The sequence below is a fragment of the Epinephelus lanceolatus genome, chromosome 18 (genome assembly GCF_041903045.1).
Source record: "Epinephelus lanceolatus isolate andai-2023 chromosome 18, ASM4190304v1, whole genome shotgun sequence".
In the NCBI taxonomy this organism is placed as follows: Eukaryota; Metazoa; Chordata; class Actinopteri; order Perciformes; family Serranidae; genus Epinephelus; species Epinephelus lanceolatus.
Window position 1 is genome coordinate 3,408,745 of NC_135751.1, and position 16,410 is coordinate 3,425,154.

At 39.9% G+C, this 16,410-nt stretch overlaps 1 protein-coding gene across 2 annotated transcripts in view; it reads left to right on the top strand.

Annotated features, from left to right (window-relative positions):
- igf2bp1 (insulin-like growth factor 2 mRNA binding protein 1) overlaps positions 1-14,308 on the top strand; it is a 103,701-nt gene extending 89,393 nt beyond the window's left edge. For both annotated transcript variants that reach the window (XM_033645701.2, XM_033645702.2), the window contains exon 15: positions 6,110-14,308. In XM_033645701.2, the coding sequence (XP_033501592.1) occupies positions 6,110-6,265 (156 nt within the window). In that variant the 3' untranslated portion in view covers positions 6,266-14,308. The remainder of the gene's footprint in view (positions 1-6,109) is intronic.
- Positions 14,309-16,410: the final 2,102 nt, after the last annotated feature.

Here is a 16,410-nt window from a genome sequence, read left to right on the forward strand (position 1 = left end):
CACCACTTCCTGCTAGCATTAACATAAAGAAATATGTGGACATTTGACATAATGGCAGTGTCCATCTAACTAGTGTTAATGGTTAATCAGTGGCATGTTGCACATTTAACACAACAGCCAGTTACTGGAACATATCACACCAATACAACACTGTACAAGTAATTCACACAAAATACAACTGAACAATCTGACATTTTATTCATTAATTCATTGTCCAACAGGATATGCTCATTACACCAGCTGCATGAAGCTCATCTGTAATAATTCCTAGCACTAATAGCTTGTATTTATTTTTCTTTGCTTGGTTGTCAACTTTGTAGTATTTATTAGCTTAACTTCCTTGTCTACAAAACTGACTTATGTTGTACCTTGACTGTGGGCCCCATTCTTAGTTAAGGTGCTTATCCTTCTTCACACAAGTATTAGGCATAGAGCATCATTGCATTTTTATGTAGCCCAGTGATCCTCACTTATAATCTTTCTGTCAACCTTCCTTAGACTTTCCTCAAACTTAAACTTGCACTGATTGATTTTCTTTGGTCTCTTGTAACTAGCTGTAAACACAATACTGGCATATTATCACCTTGTAATGTTGATATGGCATATGGCAGTTTATTTATACATCCAACAGACAAAGAGCAACTTTAGCATTCATCTGGAGTCCTGTTGATGGCCATCTGAAAAAATAGAAATACAGTTACCACTCTTCTTTTAGTCCTGGTTTTGTCTTAACCTCCTCTTGAGGGAAATGTCTGTCTCGTTTGCTGCTCAATGTTCCACTGTGTTCACCAGCTAGTTGCCATCTTTGTCTACAGTTTGGTGCTGGTATGCAACCCCAATTCCCCAAAAGTTGGAATGCTCTGTTAAATATGAATAAAAACAGAATGTAATTATTTGCTAATCTTTTTTGACTGATATGAATATCATATGAATATCAATATTGAATACATTACAAAGACAAGATATTTATTGTTCATACTGATGAACTTTATTTATTTATTTATTGTGAATATAGACTCATTCTGAATGTGATGCCTGCAACACGTTCCAAAAAGTTGAGACAACACCGAGGATGACATGTTATGAAAAGGGAGGTCTGGGGTTGCACCCTCAGGAAATTTAGAGCATCAGACACTTCATTTCCTTGTTATGCCTCCATGCTGGCAACAGCAATAACCGGAAGCATTATGTTTTTTGGGTTGTCTGTTGTTCTCATTCTCATGAATGCAATATCTCAAGTACGTCTTGAGGGAACTATTTCAAACTTGGCACAACCGCTTGGACTGAACAATACATTGATTTGATTTTGGTGGTCAAAGGTCAAGGCCACGTTGACCTCATCTATCTCATTCTTGTGAATGTGATATATCAAGTACCTTGCCTTGGGGGAGTTTCTTCACATTTGGTACAAACGTCCATTACGACTCAGTGATGAACTGATTAGATTTTGGTGGTCAAAGTCACTGTGACCTTGTGTCTGTCTCATTCTTGTGAATGCAATATCTAAGGAACACCTTCAGGGAATATCTTCAAATCTGGCACAAACTGATTTGAATTTGGTTGTCAAAAGGTTAAGGTTGCTGTGACCTCACAAAATATGTTTTTGGCCAAAACTCAAGAATTCATAGACTAATTATGACAAAGTTTCACAAAAATGACTAATAGGATAAAAGTATGAAGTGATGGCATTTTCAGTTCAGTTCAGTTCAGTTCAATTCAATTCAATTCAATTTTATTTATAAAGCCCAATATCACAAATCACAATTTGCCTCACAGGGCTTTACAGCATACGACATCCCTCTGTCCTTAGGACCCTCACAATGGATAAGGAAAAACTCCCCCAAAAAACCCTTTAATGGAGGAAAAACCGGTAGAAACCTCAGGAAGAGCAACTGAGGAGGGATCCCTCTTCCAGGACGGACAGACGTGCAATAGATGTGGTACAGAACAGATCAGCATAATAATAACAGTAATCCGTATGACACAATGAGACAGAAAGAGAGACAGACAGAGACAGAGAGAGGTGCAGGACAGACGGTAATGACAGTAGCTTACAATTAATTAAAGTAATAATATTATAATTATAATTCTGGCTATTGTGGTACAATATGTTGACAGTATATATTAATATCTGATAGTATATATATGTGACATCATATATATATGTATATCATATGTGTAAAATAACAGTAGAAGTATGACTAATGAAAACAGCAGCAGCAGGAGGCATCAGGCAGGACCGCGGCAGCAGCACAACCACACACGTCACACTATCCAGGCACTGCTGCGATATAAGTTAACCTGCGAGACAGTGGAGCACCAAGGCTCCGGAGAAGAAGCCGAGTTAGTGACATGCAGTACGGCCGAGTTAGCAAGATGCACTAACAGGACATGAGAGAGAGAGAGAGAGAGAGAGAGAGAGAGAGAAGGAGAGAAGGTGCCCGGTGTATTATAGGAGGTCCTCCGGCAGACTAGGCCTAGGTCAGCCTAACTAGGGGCTGGTACAAGGCAAGCCTGAGCCGGCCCTAACTAGGAAAGAGGAAAGTCTTAAGTCTAGTCTTAAATGTGGACACGGTGTCTGCCTCCCGGACCGCAACAGGAAGATGATTCCACAGGAGAGGAGCCTGATAGCTGAAGGCTCTGGCTCCTGATCTACTTTTGGAGACTTTAGGGACCACGAGTAACCCTGCATTCTCAGAGCGCAGTATTCTGGTGGATTAATATGGCACTATGAGCTCTCTAAGGTATGACGGAGCCGGGCCATTTAGAGCTTTATAAGTTAACAGTAGGATTTTAAATTCAATTCTGGATTTTACATGGAGCCAGTGCAGAGAAGCTAAAACAGGAGAAATATGATCTTGTTTCTTAGTTCCTGTTAGTACACGTGCCGCTGCATTCTGAATTAGCTGGAGAGTTTTTAAGGACTTACTAGAGCTACCTGATAATAGAGAGTTACAGTAATCCAGCCTAGAAATAACAAAAGTTTCTTACAGTAGTGCTAGAGGCCAGAGCAATGCCATCTAGAGAAACTATGTCATCAGATAAAGAGACTCTGAGTTGTTTGGGGCCAAGAATAATAACTTCAGTTTTGTCTGAATTTAACATCAGGAAATTGGTGCTCATCCAGGTTTTTATGTCTTTAAGGCAATTTTGAAGTTTAGTTAATTGATTACTTTCTTCTGGCTTCATCGATAAATACAACTGTGTATCATCTGCATAACAATGGAAATTTACAGAGAGATTTCTAATGATGGAAAGGAAGCATATATAGAGTAAATAGGATTGGTCTGAGCACAGAACCTTGCAGAACTCCAAAACAAACTTTAGTACGTAAGGATGATTCATCATGGATGTGAACAAACTGAAAACGATCAGATAAATAAGATTTAAACCAGCTTAGTGCAGAACCTTTTAGGCCAATTAAGTGTTCCAGTCTCTGTAGCAGAATTTGATGGTCAATTGTGTCAACCGCCGCACTAAGATCTAATAAAACAAGTACAGAGACAAGTCCTTTGTCTGATGCAATCGGAAGATCATTTGTAATTTATATCCAAAAGGTTGATGGTCAACTTTGTGGTGTCAGTGGGTCAAGTAAGGAGACTGGCGTATTCTTTTTAACTCTTTATTTTTAACACTGCTGAACACTCCTGGCATATATCGGTACTTCTTCCTTTCTTCCTGCATATCCCTCAGCCATCCCTCTTGTCAGCACCTGTATCTCTCTAGTATACACAGTCTCACAGTGACACATAGTGGTTAGGTAGCATAACAACAACTATAATACATGGACCCGCAGACACAACATCTCCTCTGTTACCTAATTGAATTCCTCTGATTCAATAGAACTAAACCAAGCACAAGCATTAGTAAACATTGCCTACATTAACATAACATTACCAGGTAACTTATGTCTCAAGGCTCTTATCTTCACCATCCGTTGGTATCTTATTGCAACAGTACTAACAATATCAGTGTAATCAAAACCATAATACCCTTTAAAGCACAATATTTATAAAGTGACAGTTCTTAATTAAAGGCATATAGGTAGTGCTATATTTAGTACTCTCTGATGCAGAATAATGCACAATGATCAGTAATATAGAAAAATGTAAAATGCCTCCTGCTGTTTTCAAACATCATAATGTTGGTTTCCTCAGGTAGTGCATTACGTGTAAATAATTACTTACCAAAACATAATGAATCCGCTTTTACGTCTGGAACCTCCCATCTTCCGACCACATGCCTTTGCTGACATCGACCCCAGCAGTCTTTCGCATTGAAGACGAGTGCTCTAACCACTGCACTAGGGAGGTCCCACTCTTACCAAAATATAATACTAAATCAAATAGTGTAGTAAATAAGCACTTTTTTCTCCCCCAACATGGTTGTTTGGAGCATCGACAGCCTATACTGGTGTGGTCGGGGCCACGCTGGTAGAAGAAAGCAGTGTAGCATTCTTAACCGTTGCCCCACCTGACATGCGATTGCAAGGGCCTTGTCCAGTGTGAGGTCTTCCTCCAGGACTAACTTTTCCCTCACAATGCAGAGATTAGCAGCGGCAATTAGCTGATCTGTTATCATCTCACTTTCCATCTGTCCAAACCCACATGGCATAGCTAAGGCTCTTAAAGCTGCCACATACTGTGTTACAGTTTCACCAGTCCTTTGAAGACGCTGTCTAAATGTGCGTCTGAATGCTAACACATTTGTCTTAGGGACAAAATGCTTCTCCAGTGCCGCCATAGCATGATCAAATGTCAGACCTCGATCCAGTGGAGTATAGAAAAGCAACTGCCCCCAGGCAATGTAATTAGACAGCATGTCACCTTTCATCTGGCCATGTGCCTCCCCTGGCAGGTATCACTAGCATGTAGTGTTGAAAGATTTTCCGCCATGTTTCAAAAGGCAGTACTCACCCTTGTCGCCAATTTGTGGTGTTGGTGGGTCAAGCAAGGAGACTGGTGTACTCTTTTTAACTCTAAGCAGGACGTCCCTGAATAATATGTCGTCTGGATGTCAGCATATGTTGCTTCAAAACCTGTATTACCTTTCAGCATTCATGGTGTCTTCACAAATGTGCAAGTTACCCATGATGCCATGGGCACTAACACACCTCCATACCATCACAGATGCTGGCTTTGAGCTGGTACAATGTGGATGGTCCTTTTCGTCTTTAGCCCAAAGGACAGGACATGCATGATTTTCAAAAACAATTCATGTGGACTCATCAGACCACAGCTCACTTTTCACTTTGTGTCTCAGATGAGCTCGGGCCCAGAGAAGTCAGCAGTGTTTCTGGATGTTGTTGATATATGGCTTTCGCTTTGCATAGTAGAGTCTTAACTTGCATTTGTAGATGCAGCAATGAACATGAGTGTGTTTACTGATAATATTTTACCAAATTGTTCTAGAGCCCATGTAGTAATATCCTTTACACAGTCATGTTGATTTTTAAGGTACTGCAGCCTAAGGGGTCACAGGTCACAGGCATTCAGTGTTGGTTTTCAGTTTTGCCCTTTATGTGCATTTCTCTGGATTCTCTGAATCTTTTGATGGTATTATGAATTGTAGATGGTGAAATCCATAAATTCTTTGCAAGAGAAAAAATGTTAAGAAATGTTGTTCTTAAACTGGACTTAGACTATTTGCCCATGCAGTTTCTCACAAAGTGATGACTAACACCATCCTTGCTTGTAAACAACAGCCTTTTGAGGATGCCCCTTGCATACCTAATGATGATACTCTCAGCTGTTACCAATTAACCTGTTTACCTGTGAAATGCTCCAAGTGTTTTTGAACATTCCACAATTTTCCCAGTCTATTGTTACCACTGTCCCAATTATTTTGAAACATGTTGCAGGTATCAAATTTAGAAAAAAAACAACAAAGTTTATCAGTTTGAACAATAAATATCTTGTCTTTGTACTGTATTCAATTGAATATAGGTCAAAAACGATTTGCAAATTATTACATTCTGTTTTTAGTTACATTTAACTTAACTTCTTTGGTATCAACATTGTAGATATAAAACATATTTTTACTCAAAGATCCTGACTCGTGCAGCTTCCAGTTTGTCATTTGTCATTCTTATCTGTCATCTGCTCTCCAGCTGGCTCAGAGGAAGATCCGGGACATACTGACCCAGGTCAGACAGCCTCAGAAAGGTGGTATATGCATGGGCCCCGGCCCGAATCCCCAGGGCTTCACAGAGATGGGCAGCCCTACACAGAGTCTGACTCAGGACCACCAGCCACGCAGGAAGTGAGGGTCCCACACCCTCCTCACATGCCGTGGGGCCTCTACCTGACGGACAGACAGACAGACACATGCACGGACAGATAGACAGACGGACAGACGGATACAGGAGAGCTACACACGGACCCAGCGATAAACAGGGAGAGATGTAAAGAGGGAGGGAGTATGCCCAATAGCCAGAGAGAAAGATCATTCTTTAAGGAGAAAGAGAGAAGATGAATAAATCAAAAGATGAAATGAATACAAAAAGAAGATAAAGATAAAACAAAACTTGAGAATAGAAACCAGATGCCAGGCCAGAAGAAAGACTGACTGAGGATGGAGGGATGAAGGAAAGGAGGGATGGAAAGAGGGAGGGGCGGTGTCCTCCTAGTGTGCCTTGGTAGGGCTGCAGCCAGCTCCTCATCTGCTGCAGCTTCAACACATCCTGCATCAGACGGGTTCAAACAACACAAAGACATTACTCTCCTTGTAAGGTTGAAGCCTTACCGCTGTTGTTTACACATGTCCACATGGGTTCACATGTGCTGCAGAGACAAGTCTTTGTTCCGTGAGACACACTAGCAGGGGCCCGTTTGTTCCTCTGTCGCCCCCTACAGACCTCTCTCACCATCAGCACTCAGTCCTATATTTTAAGGGTGTTTTTTAAAAACATAGAGATATATGTATAGAAATGTTTTATTCAGAGCTATTATTGATAGAATGCAGTGAGGCAGAGCTGGGAGAGGGAGCAGGGAAACTGCTGCAGTGGCGGAGGGAGGGTTGGGTGATAGACCTTGCATTAACCCCACCCACCCCTAACTTCCTAGCCAATGAAAGTCTACAAGAGGGGCCGCAGATGTTAACACTGCTCTTTAAAGACCTCTCCAAAAAGGGGAGAATTTAGAAGAAAAAAAGGAAAAAAGGAGAAATGATGAGGTTGTAAATATATAATCTTCATGTAAATGTTAAGAAATGCTGTGTCTGGCCACCTTGCCTTTTTTACAAGGGGTCTTCTGTATATTTCCCAGTCCCTTGTCTATGATATGTAGCATAACGTAGCCTACAACGAGACTGGGGGCTGCGGAGGCACTGAGGCTCTTCCACGTTTAGCCGTGTGGCGGAAGGCACAGCAAGAGACAGTAAGGGGAGCGGAGGCCGCAGCTGGTCCTGCAGTTCTATTGCAGCGGCTTAGCTCACACATGTGAATGCGTTATGAAACAACTTGATAGAAGCAGCCAGCAGCTATGCTAGCTGGCTAGTGGCCCGCACCTTAAACGGCATATTTTATATATATTATATATATATGATATGTGAGTTAGCCCGGCCCCTTTGGGGAATGTATTAAGGGCAGTGAGTCAGGTGTGAGGTTTTGCTACACCTGTATGAATAAGTTTGGTAATGACAGACAGACAAAGTGTGTCTGAGACTTTCTGCTCATCGCCTTCTTTCAGCGCTGAATACTTGAGACCAGACTTGGACAGGATGGATTTCTCCTCAGAGGAGCTGGGGTCCTTAAGGCCATCCATGCATTGAAGTCATCTTTATTCATTCGGACAACAAATGAATGCTTTAATGCTTGTATCAATATAAGGATGTGAAAGACAGGCCTTGTCCCAGCGTCAAGTCTTCCAAAGCTCCTTGCCTTGAGCTTAGAGAAGGTAAAATCTGACTGAAGTGGGGCAGCTTCCTTGTTCTTTCTCCCAATCTGCCAAAGGCCTGTGGGTGGAGCCTCCAGACCCTGCCTGCATATGATAATGAGGGGCGGGGTCTATGCCTGGACACTCTCACCAAGATTAGAACAGATTAGAGAAGAGATGAAAAAGAAAAAACCTACCTCAGGGTAAAGTTACCTCAGTATTCCTAACTCTTTTTTTTTGCTTGCTGGTGTTTTATATAAGAAGAAAATGAAAGAGCTGATAGTCCTCAATATTTTTTATTTTTTTAAAGAAAAAAAGTATTTTGGGTTTTTTTTATTAGGTATTGTCTTGTTGCTTGTTTTTTTTCTGTTTTTTTTTTTGTTTGTTTTTGATGATGGTTGAATGAGCTCAGGATGACAGTGTGTTTTTTCACGGCAGAGAGAGATAAACTGCTGCTCTAGAGAGGAAATGGGTCAAGTGCCATTTTGCCGTTTTAAGGTGAGAAACATGCTGTCTGTCTTCCTGAAGTGTGATTGGAGCAGCTGTTGTCTAAAATATTGGCCAATAGGGAAAGGTGTTAACTCGAGAGGGGGTCCTACAGTGCACACGGTGAGCAGGCAAGCCACTGGATGCTGGATTTACTGACCTAATGTCATCAGAGGGGGTGATACTAATCATTCTTCTGCAGGTCACATAATGTCGCTGTGACTGGCCATTATCATTGCTACTGGCCAGCCCTGTGTCCTGAAGGATCTCCCTCTCCTGCCTTATTGTGATGACATAATCACGAAGTATCAAAAATTGTGGGAGGGCTTTAAGTGTTGAGGAAATTAAGTTTCTCAGCCACAAAGAAGACACATGAGAGTGAGCTTTGAAAAGAAAACTACACCTGCAAAATGACCATTTGCATAATGATAACTCACTGTGTGTTAGGTTGAAATCGTGAAAAAAAAAAAAAAAAAAAGGTTTTCTCATATCCCTCCACAGTTACAAAGAAGGCAAACATTCTTCATGACTTGAAGACATTGGGGACCACAATTAACAACAGCAAAACTTTATCAAACATCAGTTTACAAACTCTCACACAACTTGTGCAATATAATCCATGTGTCATTTATCTAGTCATATGCTCAGTACTTCACAAACACATGCATTTTCACTAAAAATGTTACATTTTAAAACACTTCCACCTATGAGTAGCGCGCCCTGACCGGCTTGAGCATGTTACTCGGCCATGCATGAGACTGTTTGTACTGACTTATTTTAAATTGTAATATTTTAGTGAAAAATCATGTTTGTGCAACATATTGTAGTAAAATGGTTCATATGATATCCTACAAAAAATGCATACACAACCATTCGTATAATATCCTACAAATTAGCACCCCATAAATGGCGTTGCATCCTTCACATGTAGTTATGTAAGTAAAATAAAGTTAATGAGGTTAAGTTTAAGCAAGTAAAGTTACTGTGGTTACTTTTAAAATGAAACATGACAAGGACATACCTTAGAATGAATCAAAGTTAACACAGTTCCGGACACACGGCTCCAGGAGAAAGCCCATCTTCACCCATCCACCAACCCAACCTACCACCTTACAAGTACACTCAGGACTGAGGTACTTACCTATTTACTCCAGTCAGCACATTGGTCACATGATCGCAGCCTTTCAAAATGCGTGGGATGTATGTATGATTTTGGGTACATTCATTTTGTAGGAGAACAGCCTGGTTTGTGTAGTACTGATCATGGACGAATGAGTCTTGTATTATGCTGGACAAGTTGTGTGAGGTTTTAAACTGATTTTCTGATATAGTTTTGTTGTGTGGCCTCATTTACTTCAGTTAATCAGAACCATGTGCTTTTGATTCTTCGTCCACTGTGGAGGCATGTGGGAAGAATTACGTTTTCTTGACAAATTCAAGGTGACACACAGTGAGTTATTATATACACATGGTCATTTTGTAGGTGAAGTATTCCTTTAAGGCACCTGTTTTGGAACTTGTCAGATCAGATCAGTTGTGGTCCATCTACAGTATAGAGGCAGAAGAAGATATACTAGCCATAGACACACACCTGAACTAGCTCTAACTTTTCTGAATGTGAATATATATTACCTGTGCACTGACCATGACACCTCAGATGCTCCCTGTTGGCTACATATGTGCTTGGTGTGTCTGTGTGCATGTGTATGTGGAAGCGAATGCAAGTGTGTGTGTGTGTGTGTACTGGTTTTAAATGTTCATCTCTGTCAGGGGATGTGATTGGGTGAAACTTTAAAAAAAAAAAAGCAGAAAAAGGTAGGACAAGAACCTATGGCCCTCTGTCTGTGTTCCAACTGACTGAGGAGAGAGATCCAAGAACCTTTGAAAAAATGGGAGCAGAAAAAGAAAAGCAAGAGAGTTTCAAAACAATATTAACACAGCTCAGTTATAGATTCAAACCTGTACATAAGATGTTATAAAAAGGTGATCATGATACTTTTGTATTTTTGGAGTAAAAGCATAAAAAATCAGAATGGGAAAAGCCGTTGAGAGAGGAAATCTTGATCCAAGTCACTGAAGGACACTGCCAGATAACTATAATCTTTTTAATGTCTTACCTGACCTTGGCGACACACACCACCAATCTTCAGCGGCTACCCTACCATTACCACCACCACCACCACCATCGAACAGGGAAAAGTCTATTCTGTCATGTCTGTGCTTCCATTTTTGTCCAGAGGTGGTAACTTCTCTGTTCAACATGGTTGTCTTTGTGGAGTTTCCACCTCTTTCCAAACCATAGAGCTTTGTTCACAACCACTAAGACACGCAATTTGGGATTCTTTATTCAGCCTGCAGCTCTTCAAATAGGTTAGGATTCATTTCTTTTTTCTTTGATTTTCTTTGTTTAATTTAGTTTTGACTAAGCAGCAAGCTTTATTTGGACGTGACATCTGGGGACATACTGTTGCACTAATCGATAAAAATACGTCAACAATTAATACGACAACTGGGAACCACCTGTAACACCTGATGCAATTCTTGAGAGGTCAAGGTGGAGAGTAAAGGGAGGAGGAAAAGGAATAATGGGAGGAGGGAGGTAGGAGGTGGTCAAGATGTCTGGGATGAGGTGTCCAACCCCATCACCAACTCAATTCTGCCATTTCCTTTATTATTGTTTCCCCTCTGTCCTTTCACAAAACAACTGAGTACTCTCTTCATCCTCTGAAGAGAAGAGTGAGATGTTTTTATTTCATTTCATAAAAATTAAAAAAAATCATTTCATTTTTGGAGCGGGTGGGAACGTCAGGGTCCCTCACCCTCTTTTGCGCTGGTCTGCATCATGTTCGTTTTGCTCACTTCTGTTCAAGACCTTTCAATTATTATTTTTTTGTTACATTAACCACATATTTTTTACTTTTAATGTACTGACTCTCTTTTTGGAAAAATGAAAGTTGTTGAATTTGATCAAGTTTTGTTCTTTTTTATTTGAATGCACAGTTCTAACAAAACAGCTACTAAATATGACAAACTACTTATATGCAGCGCAGTACATGACAGTAAGTGTGCCAAACACACGGAAAGGGGCTCAGTCCAAAATACGGTAAAGAGCCATTTTGAATGACTGGACTCAGAGAAAAGGTCTAAGTTAACTAAAGTACTATTTCAAAGTAGTGTTGTCACAATAACTTTGATACAATACCTTGAAAAACATTAGTATGTGATACCATTTGTGATATCACAGGGAAAAACTGACATTGAGAGCTTACAATTTAATATTTGAATTAAAAGACAAATATAACAAGGCTATAACATGACGAGGACATTTCTTTTCTCATTTAACAGCAGAGAACAGCAGAATGACGATAGGAAATCGATAAATGGAGATTTCTGACAACACTATTTCAGAGTAGAGATGGCTACATGCAAAAGGTGACTTCTCATCTTGGAAGTGAACTCCTCTAATCTTGTTTTGTACGTACGGTAGAGACAGTAGAGACAATACGTGTTACTGTTGTTGTGTCTCTACAAATAAAAAGAAAGTAAGACACAGACCATGCTACCTACCACTCGTGCTCTGTGGCAGTAAGAATGGCTTACGCAAAATGAAGCCTGCATTCTGACTGGGACAGAAATCTTTCGTTTCATTTACGTTTCATCTGCTTTTACCATCTGGATCATTTCTAGGCCCAAAAGTGAACCCTCTGTCCTTTTTATGCACGTTGAACAATAAACTGTTTCAGCTGGAACAGAGTTTGGTGGTGTGGGATGCAACACTGCCAAACACACATTACAGTTGCCACAAACTAAAATTCAAGCTTAATCCAAGACTGTGTAAAGGACCACATCAGTGCAAGTTTTATTACAGTAACTATAAATTGCTATGGAATACCGTTGACCATATTCTAAAAGATGCAATATATGTTCAAGCATACCATATTATTTAGATTTGTGAATCTCAATTTGTTTCCTTTCATTTCACTATAATATGAAATCAAGTTTGACAGGGAAAGCTTGAGTTTGATCTTACTTCACAGTGAACATGGATGGATCGCCACCTCTCCAAAAACATGCCTTAGTTGATATAAGACTTGTGTGTAGATCACCAAACTAATTTACAATTAAAGGTACCATGTAGAGCTGTTATGTTTCCATTTAGTGTTTCTCACCAAAAAAACATCATTAGTATCTGTAAAGTCTAATGCAAGTGTTCCTAATTCAAGCAACTTGCAACAACTGATTGTTTTGGTAACTCTGAGGAAAGAAACACAAGCTGGAAACACGACACTGACATAATATCAGCTTTCAAGAAGATATGGCAAAGTTATTAGAAAACAGCTGCCTTTTTACACATCTAGCACAACAGAGCAGCATTAGCATTCATTTGGAGTCATGTGTCTGTCCACCTGCCTTTTAGTTTTGTTTTTGATCTTCACTAAACTCCTTATACCCTTTACTAACCATAATTAGAGTGTGTACGTGTTTTTTAAACATGGGAAAACCTGCTAAAAATAGGCAATAGACTCCTTTCTCATTGCCAGTAGAGAAGAGTTGTGTACACAGCTCTGCAGGAGACGAGTGTGCCTTTCTGTGTGGGTTATTGTTGGTTTTCTTTTGGGGGTTTTTTGTTTTTTGGTGTGTCACTTTTGACGTCACTGACAGGCTGATAAACAGGTCAGTAAACAGTAGAAAGCAGCATGAAGGTCAACAAAAACTTTATGATGGTTACATATATTTATAAATCTCTTATTCAGTCTCTCTTTCAAACTTAGTTCAGACTTTTTTGGATCAATGTTTGAGTGCTACTTGGGCGGAGATAAACAATATATTGTGGTGGTGCATTATTGCATCTGGCCGGTTAAGAGGCTAAAATTAGTGCATTCACCTGGGTGTTGTGTTTCCATCAATGCCGATCGTAACCTTTTACATCAAAAAAACAGATTTGCTGCGTTTTTTGTGCGGTGGAAAGTGGGCTTTGGAAAAATATGTGACTCTTGGCTGCTAATTTCTCTGTTATGTTTAGGTGGTGTACAGTGGGTTTTACTGCTGACTCCTGTGGCTGAAAGTGATGCTATGAGCTGTGGGCCATGATACCAAAACAATGACCTGAAAGACACTAAAATGCTTCATACAGCCAAGGGGAATAACTCTCTGGTGGCTCGCCAAGGGTGACCCCTTTCACATTTGTTCAATTGTTCATACAGAAATATAGACAAGAGCAGATTTAAACACCTACAGGCTGAAATACAAAAGAAACAAGTGGAAAAGCCTTGCCTTGCTTGAGAAAATGGTCACCACTAATGTAAAGCATATGCAGTAAATGGCCAAAAATCTCAGTGGTGTTGTTCTTTTATATAAAGTTTGGAAGCTTGAAGATTCAGAGTTGTGAGTTAACTATGTGGCCAGCTCCTTGTTTGTGGCAACAAAGTACAGCTTTGCTTTGTAGACCTGACAACATGTAGCTAGCTCAGCCCATACGGAAGGTAAACAACAGACTGACAGAGCTCTTGCGAGTTTGCAATAAAGCAGCGCAAACTCCTTCTTGTTATATACCTCTTCCCTCAGTAGAGACGGGCATGGAGTCTCAAGAAATTTGTAACAAAACCAAGACCCAGCAGAGGTACACGCTACCAAGACAAAACAAACAAACCTCTTGACACATAACTAGGAACGCTACCTCAAAACATAAGCAAACTCAGCTAGAAGATTGTTTCTTTTTTTTCTTTTATGTCAAACAGACAAGCGTAAACAGTCAGTCAGACAGACATGCAGACAGAAAGGATGGACAGCCTTTGTAACAGTCAAAAAATTCTTTTCACTGTTTAACTTTAATTTATTTTTTTGGTTATTGAAATTGTACTTCTCCAGCTTAGAGATGGGACTGTAAAAGTAAATGAGTCAAAAAATGTAAAAAAAAAAAAAAAAAAAAAAAAGATGAAAAACCCCAATACAGACACATTGTGGTGTTGGGTAGCGTGGGCAGTTGGGACAGGGGTTTTCTTCACATCTCTGGTAGACCATTAGGTGACTTGAATGGTCCATAATGGCCCACTCATAATGAGGTGTTAAGTTTAATTTACAACTTAATTGTTCATTCAGTCACCTCACTTTGACTCAGAACTTAATGCCACAGTTTCTTTTTAATCTTCCTCCAACTATTAAAATCACCCATGATTCTTCTTCAGCTCCGCTGCTCCACTTCCCTTATATGTGATTTCACCTCCTGAATCAAGGTGCACGACACCTGTAACCATGTAATTGTTTTGTTGATCTACCTCTTGGGAAAAAAAAAATAGGTAAATGGTGATTTTTTTGGTTTTGAGAAAGGACAAAAAAAAGTTGCTTGAAAGAAGTATAGGTAAATAAATAACTGGGTAGCGGCATCTCCATATACTGTAGTGGATAGTCTATTAAGGAAAAAACTTTTACTTCTTCCAAAGATTCTTTTCTTTTCTTTCTTTTTTTCTTAATCCTTAGTTGTTTTCCAAAGGATAATAACATGGAATATTCTGAAAGGGGGAGACAAAAACTTGTCGCCTGGTTTTAATTTTCTTATTTAAAGGGAAATTTCGGTTTATTTCAACCTGTCTCCTACCGTCCTAAATTTGTTTCAAGTGACTAGTGACATAAAAATAATAGTTAGCATGTTAGTCGTTAGCCTAGATACAGCCGGGGCGCGTAGTAGCGTCAGACCTGTTAAAACATAAGTGAACGGGCATACTTCAAGTGCAAAGTTAGTCCACTAAACAAGCAGGTCTGACGCTACTACGCGCCCCGGCTGTATCTAGGCTAACGACTAATATGCTAACTATTATTTTTATGTCACTAGTCACTTGAAACAAATTTAGGATGATAGGAGACAGGTTGAAATAAACCAAAATTTCCCTTTAAAACCCCAACGTAATGTTTTGTTTTTTTTTTTTTGTTTTTTTTTACCCAATTTGCATTTTCTTTTGTTCATTTGGTCAAACTTACACTCTTTTAACTTCAAAATATTCTTTCTGTTTCATCTTAGTTGACTTCTAATTTTTCTCTTGTTTTTTTTTTGACAGCAGATTGTATCTCTTGTGTTTGGGTGCATTTAGCATTTCCTTTCTCTCTGTGAAAAGCCTACATAAGTTAGAGCACCCTGCAAGGACCTTCTTCACTGATTGATGATCTATTTTCACTTCTAATGAGTCATTTGAAAAAACTAAAGGACCTGTTGTTTTAGCTGACTGTGTAGCTGCAGGTGGAAGGAGGTAGGCCCTGTATCTGTATTTCTGTCCTTCTCATGCTGCACCAAGTTTGATTCAACAAGCCTAATCTGATCTGGGCTCAGCCTCCAAACAGAAAATCAGTACTCTGATGGTGCAGCCATGACCCGTGGATATGCAGCGTGAGAAGTGTGAGGTCTTCCTCCATCCACCAGTTGGCGCCATTGGTCTTTACAGTATATGGACTTTCACCCTCTGCCTGCCTGATTCCTTTAGTCCTTATCAACACTTGTTTTAAACTCCTTGTAAACAAAACAGAGCATAGATATGAATGTGTTATTAAAAGATGAGAAAATGGACCCATTTGCCTCCTTGTGGTCTCTGTGTGTGCTTTATAGAAAATTCACAAACTATTGGCGCTTTGATCCCTTCACATTCTGCTCAGCCATTTAGTTGAGCACATTTTTAGTCACTATATCTTAATGAAAAGTGTGTTGAACTTACTTACTAAAACCTGATTGAACTATCTCTACCATTCGGTGTAGGTATGTTATGTTAAAAAAAAATCCACTAGACGTTGTGTTCTTAAATAGTCTGCCTTTATAGTTCACCGCTTATAGGAAGTTAGTAACATAAAAAGTCACTCCAAACATGAGGTCTCTGTGTGTCACAGTTAACACACACACACACACACACACACACACACACACACACACACACACACACAGAGCATGTGAAGGGGATGGCCCCCCCTAGCCACCCAACTCCTACCATGCAAAGCTCTCCCTTGCCAAGAGGGGAACATAGAGAGGAGTCTTCTCAGCCCTCTGGTCCTGAGGCTCACCTCCTCTAAC